The 6,869-nt window shown below is 40.0% G+C and overlaps 1 protein-coding gene and 1 non-coding gene across 2 annotated transcripts in view; both read right to left on the bottom strand.

Annotated features, from left to right (window-relative positions):
• Positions 1-3,317: 3,317 nt before the first annotated feature.
• Trnap-agg lies at positions 3,318-3,389 on the bottom strand. The gene has a single exon. It is a non-coding gene; the product is annotated as a tRNA-Pro (tRNA).
• Positions 3,390-5,038: 1,649 nt separating this feature from the next.
• LOC121381394 overlaps positions 5,039-6,869 on the bottom strand; it is a 7,622-nt gene continuing 5,791 nt past the window's right edge. Inside the window, exon 3 of the mRNA XM_041510684.1 lies at positions 5,039-6,853. Coding sequence (XP_041366618.1) covers positions 6,618-6,853 — 236 coding nt within the window. The 3' untranslated portion in view covers positions 5,039-6,617. The remainder of the gene's footprint in view (positions 6,854-6,869) is intronic.

Genomic DNA, 6,869 nt, shown 5'->3' with positions numbered 1-6,869 from the left:
TTAACGAAGTTCGTAAGTATCCAAACCTGTATGATACCAGTTACCACAATATAGGGGCCATGGACGGACAGAACAATCGTAGATTGCAGTAGGCAGTATTTTTGAAAATAAAGATCGTGGAGGGAAAGTATTTGCGGGATCAATACACCAAATGTAAATGGTCCAACGTGGTGATCCTGCCATTAAAAAACACAAATGGAAATACTACGACCTACTGAGTTTCCTATCCGACCATGTAAAACATAGAGAAACAGATGGGAACCTATCCAGGTATACCAAATCTAAAATCTATTTTACAGTTCAGTTATGAATTATAACTTAAGCCCCTTTCGTATGAAACTACATTGTAGTTAGTGACAAATCTACTGTTGACGTCCCAATCACACGTTATTTACCTGCATAAATAATTGTTTTTTGTATAATATTATGTATATGCTTACCTAAACTGCTTTTACCTAAAAACTTTGCACATCTATGTCAATAAAACATGTTGCATTTAGGTATGTAAAAGTATATTAAAATGTAAGCATACATGTCTTAAATTATTTATGTATGTTAAAAAAAAGTATATTAAAATGTCAGTATGTTTTTAACACATCCACATGTCTTAGAAATATTACATGCAGGTTAAACAAAATCTGTTGTCAATTAAAAACTAGAAAACCGGCAAATATGTTTTTAACACATCCATAGAAATTTGGTAGGCCATTATCAGTACCATGTAGTTATATACATGATCTGTTGTCATATGACAAAAATAGAAACCGTGCAAATATGCATATATATATATATATATATATATATATATATATATATATATATTTGATGATGAAACCATTTATAGCGCGTATCACAACAACATGTAAAGTATGAATTGTCAGCCGTAAAAAAACGCACGTAAAAATTCGAAATGCACTCGTCTGTTGAACGGCAAGCTTGAGGAAAGCGGACTGAGTATGAACACAATCACGACGGAGTGTGCCGGGTACCCGCCGACCAGTGTCGGCAGAGAAGTATGATCCTAGCTTTAAGGGAGCCGAGATGTGCGACTCCCAGCGGACCCCCTGCGACTCCCGTGCGACATCCATCAGACTTCCGTGCAACTGTCGTGCAACCTGTGCAAATCTCATGCGAGCGTATGCGAGCCCGGTGCAGAAAGGCAGTCGCATGGCAGTTGCACAAGTGAGACTGCGCGCGGGGGGGGGGCTAGGTAATTCGTACGGGAATCGCACGGCTGTACAATCTTTTAGTCGCACCGCAGTTGTACGAAAAATCGTTCAAGTGAGAACTGGGCTTTAGGAAAAGGAAGTCTACCCGTTGCCATCAGCCGACAGGTTCTGTCTTCGGGGTAGTTCATGGTTTTGATTAAAGTGTCCTTTCCTAAGGTGGGATTGCCGGCCAAGGCTGATGAGTCCCCCTTACCCATACTTCTGTCCTCTTCCGCCTTCACAGCCGTTGGGAGTTTCGCTTCTCCTCATCCGCCTGGTCTGCCTGTTGGGCTGAAGATGCTATTTAACCCATAGCTGGGTTGTTGGATGTTTGAAATCAGGGTTATCCTTCCCCTAGATGAGCTGCCTTCCAGGGCTGGTGAGTGCCATTTACCCAAAAATTTAGCGACTGGTTTTGGGCACCAGTTATCCGCCTTCGCCCCTTCTCCTGTCACACGAGAAGGCCGGGGCCCCGTTCCACAAAGCGATCCTAGCGCTAAGATCACCTTACGTGCATATGTTAGCTGTGCAGTTACGGTGATCTTAGGTCTAAGATCGCTTCATGGAACGGGGCCCAGGAGGTCAGGGGCTGTTAGAGACGCATGCCGTTTGTTTTGTAAATAATTTCAGTTTGGTTTGACGTAAGAAGAAAAGAAAAAGTGTTTTGGAAATAACAAGGAAATACAATTTGTGTGTGCAGTTTACAAATCAATCAGCTCGGAAATACCTTGTAGTAAATTACATAGTATGCAACAATGCGATCCCTGTGGGACGGACTATAGACGGACATTTTGGCAGAAAGAGAGTGTGCTACCAATTGTCCGTCTAGCTCTCTTACCGTCAGAGTACTCGGGCTAGGAATATGCTACACTTAAACATCCATGCTGCACCACATCCGAACTCGGGGCGGCAAACAGACCAGCGCTCACCTGGGCCCATTCGGCTATTTCTAATTCCAGCCAGTGCTCCACAACTGGTGTATCAAAGGCCGTGCTCTGTATTATCCTGTCTGTGGGAGGGTGCATATAAAAGATCCTTTGCTGCTATAATAGAACTGAGAAGCCCATGACGTGGCGGCAGCAGGTTTCCTCTCTAATTATCTCTGAGGTCCCCAACCATATGTTCGACGCCATATGACCGTAATTAAAATCTGCTGAGTGTTCCGTTAAATAAAACATTTCCTCATTTCTTCCAAGTCTTGCAAAATTCGTGCAATTGCGCATTCGTTCATAGGTGTATCCATAAGAAGACTGGTAGGCATCGTATGACCATGAAGGTGGGTGGGTGGACATATCTGCAGATTAATACTTATATCACAGAAAAAGAATGTTTGTGTAATTAGATCTGAGCAAATATTACACTATTACATGTATATTCCGTTACATGGAATTTACTACAAGTTATTATTAATTTTTTTTTTTAACTGTTTATTTTTTCTTGACCATTCCCTTGTTGACAAATATCAACCCAAGCAAAGGAAGAAGACATGGATTGTTACAGTAATTATATACACAATTTATACACACATAATGTAGTTACTACTTTATAGACAGAATTGATTAAAATAATATATTCACAAGGGCCTGGATTTTAACAAGTATCTAGAGTAAATTAAAGTATATAATGCTATATGAAAATCAGAGTGAGAGAGAGAAGAGAGAGAGAGAGAGAGAGAGAGAGAGAGAGAGAGAGAGAGAGAGAGAGAGAGAGAGAGAGAGAGAGAAGGAGGGTAGAAAAATATGCACACACATACACACACACACACACACACACATACACACACACGTGTTTTGATTATGTGCATATTTATCATTATTTATAACAACATTTCAGTGGTCTGTAAAATTTACAACAAGTTATTTATTTCTGAGCCGATTGTTTTCTAAATTGTACATAAAAATAGAGTATTTTTTGTTATTTCCAAAACACTTTAACTTTTCTTTTTACATCAAACCAAACAGAAAACATTTTGTAGGAGGATGGGACAGACTATAGGTTTAATGTTTTACAGCGTCTTGTAGAGTGTTTGAATTTTATCATTCCTCTAACCATAACAATTCATTACAATTTTTATGAAATGATGAGGGATGAAAAAGAGAATTAAAAACAGGGCTTGTCCGGGATTCGAACCCGGGACCTCTCGCACCCTAAGCGAGAATCATACCCCTAGACCAACAAGCCATTCGGTTAATTCCTTAATCGTACTTAACGTTATATATGAGTATTCTTTTGTTAATATCTTTTCTAGCTGGCGATCAGTTTTTATATGTAGCCTATGTACGAAAGTAAAAAGAGAAATTATAATATCCCACTCCACGAGCAGTATTGCTGTTTTATTTATATCTTGACCATTGTATTTTATGACAAATTTCACATAAAATTGGACCATTTTGTTGTTTTCAAAACACATAATATTATACCAGTCGTGGGACAATGGATCGGACGGGAAAAACATCAGAGAATGGGTCCACAGAGGTTAAATCAGGCGACGAGAGATTACCGACTGCATTGATCACCGCCAACCCCTGCGTGTGCTGTAACCTCACCGTGGTGCAGGGGTGTAACATTCTCTTTGAGAATGGCCAATACAGCACAAATTGAAGTTTAGAGTAAAATTCGGTGTCCGTAAAATTCTGTGATATTTGTATTTGTATTTTTGCACAGTTCTTTACACTGTTTTTGTTTAAACCTTGAATTTTTATATTGATGTTGATCATCACTTTATTTATTTGCATTACCATAGTTTGACACCCAATAGCCGATGTATTTTTCGTGCTGGGGTGTCGTTAAACATTCATTCATTGATCACCGCCACAACCCCCCCCCCCAACAACCCCAAAACACAAACCTTTTATAGTAACTTATTTGCAGACTTCTTTAACAAAGAAGAGGTAGGTTTGCTTAACACACAGCACAGTTTATCAAGCGACAAAGTTAAGTATATTTTGCTTAACGACACCACTAGAGAACATTGATTTATTAATCATCAGTTATTGTTTATCAAGCATTTGGTAATTCTGACACGTAGTGTTCAGAGCAAGTATCCGTTAGACATTTGCTGTAACAGTCACGGGACACTGGTTGGGTCGGGAAAACCACAGTCGGAGAATGGGTTCACTGGTCGATCCTACGATTCAAGCACATGAGGCGAACACTCTACCGACTGAGCTAGACCCACCCCTAACAGGGGACAAAGTTAGTGGTTGTTTTGTTTCACGACACCACTAGAGCACATTTATTTATTAATCATCGGCTATTTGATATCAAACATTTGCTAATTTTAACATATAGTATTTGTGAAAAAACCCGCTACATATTTTGATTAGTAGCAAGGGATCTTTTGTATGCACCATCCTACAGACATGATAACACATACCGCGGCCTTTGATATACCAGTCGCGGTGCACTGGCTGGAACGAGATATAGCCCAAGGGTCCACCGACGGGGATCGATCTTAGACCGATCTCGCATCAGGCGAATTCTTTACCACTGAGCTACGTTCCGCCTCTAACCAGAGACAAGGTCAGTCTAATGGACATGTATAACCAGGGATAAGGTCAGTCTAATGGACATGTATAACCAGGGACAAGGTCAGTCTAATGGACATGTATAACCAGAGACAAGGTCAGTCTAATGGACATGTATAACCAGGGACAAGGTCAGTCTAATGGACATGTATAACCAGGGACAAGGTCAGTCTAATGGACATGTATAACCAGGGACTAGGTCAGTCTAATGGACATGTATAAACATTTAATTTATGTTTAAAGCAAATACGACGTGGTGATATCATGACAACGCTAACTTAGAAATCTAGAACAGAAACAAAATATTATTTATATTTTATTTGTAAAAGCTAGACGTCTGTAGAAAGTCTACATGCCATATATTCAAATAAGCTAATTCAGAAACTGTAAAGCATACACAAATTTAATCAGATGCTCATCAAAGTAGAATTAGGCTGTGAGACCCTGTCTGACTGAAATCAGATCTTGACCATACTGCTGGTAGATCTGAGATGAGCCATTATGATTTCATGTCCAAGTAATCATCTTTCAGGAACAGTCATTCAAAACGTCTTGACGCTGTTGTTAGTCTTAGGAATGCTACGATTTCAGTTGTCTAATGAAAGGTTATCTGAATACACGCAGTGGCCAGTAAGATCTATTGAGTAATAACAAGGACGAAGCAATCAACTACATGCATATAACATGACAGCGCTTCTGTATACACATGCGGGGCCCAACTTAGGAACAAGTGAGTTAAAGGCAAAACTTCATTATAGGCCCCTTCTTAGCACGCTTTTCTTATGGTATTACAATAATGATCTACTTGCTTTGACTTTCACTTTACTCCGGTCCTATGCATAAGGTGTATAAATATATCCACAGAAAATCCTCTGTCTCACCCATCGCCCTTATTTCATTCCATCTCGCTGCCAATGGCCAATCTGTACTTGTTCCACTTGTGTTACAAATATTTAAGAGTTCAGTATTTTCTATTGCTGTATTCCAGAACTTCGGTGATATCTTCGGCCGACTCCGTCAGATATTACGAAAATTAATATTATACATGACCAGGACTCGCCCTGTCCATTGCTAAATTAATATTATAACATGACCAGGACTCGCCCTGTCCATCGCTAAATTAATATTATAACATGACCAGGACTCGCCCTGTCCATCGCTAAATTAATATTATAACATGACCAGGACTCGCCCTGTCCATCGCTAAATTAATATTATAACATGACCAGGACTCGCCCTGTCCATCGCTAAATTAATATTATAACATGACCAGGACTCGCCCTGTCCATCGCTAAATTAATATTATAACATGACCAGGACTCGCCCTGTCCATCGCTAAATTAATATTATAACATGACCAGGACTCGCCCTGTCCATCGCTAAATTAATATTATAACATGACCAGGACTCGCCCTGTCCATCGCTAAATTAATATTATAACATGACCAGGACTCGCCCTGTCCATCGCTAAATTAATATTATAACATGACCAGGACTCGCCCTGTCCATTGCTAAATTAATATTATAACATGACCAGGACTCGCCCTGTCCATCGCTAAATTAATATTATAACATGACCAGGACTCGCCCTGTCCATCGCTAAATTAATATTATAACATGATCAGGACTCGCCCTGTCCATCGCTAAAATAATATTATAACATGACCAGGACTCGCCCTGTCCATCGCTAAATTAATATTATAACATGACCAGGACTCGCCCTGTCCATCGCTAAATTAATATTATAACATGACCAGGACTCACCCTGTCCATTGCTAAATTAGCCAACTGCTAGTTTTTATATACAAAATGGCTACAACATTCAATCTTTGGCTAATAAAATGTTAATGACATTTTAATAATTTTCTGAAAATTGGCTAAACTAAAATTCGTTCCAGTGCGAGCCCTGTAGTATGACGGTGTCCAGTCGTTCCTCGTCTTCGTGCCGACTGGCCTTCCGAACCGAGGCGATGGCTGTCAGAGCTGAGGCGACAAGACACACGACGCCACCTACCAGTGAGATTGCGAACGAGGCGCCAACCTTCAAACTGCGATTTTGCTCTCCCAAGCTCTGAAACTTGCCAATGTAAATGAAGACGGCAAGCATTACAAAGAGACCTGGAGAAAAAAAAGG

The sequence above is a fragment of the Gigantopelta aegis genome, chromosome 9 (assembly GCF_016097555.1).
Source record: "Gigantopelta aegis isolate Gae_Host chromosome 9, Gae_host_genome, whole genome shotgun sequence".
Taxonomy (NCBI): domain Eukaryota; kingdom Metazoa; phylum Mollusca; class Gastropoda; order Neomphalida; family Peltospiridae; genus Gigantopelta; species Gigantopelta aegis.
This window is presented reverse-complemented; position numbering and strand designations above follow the sequence as displayed.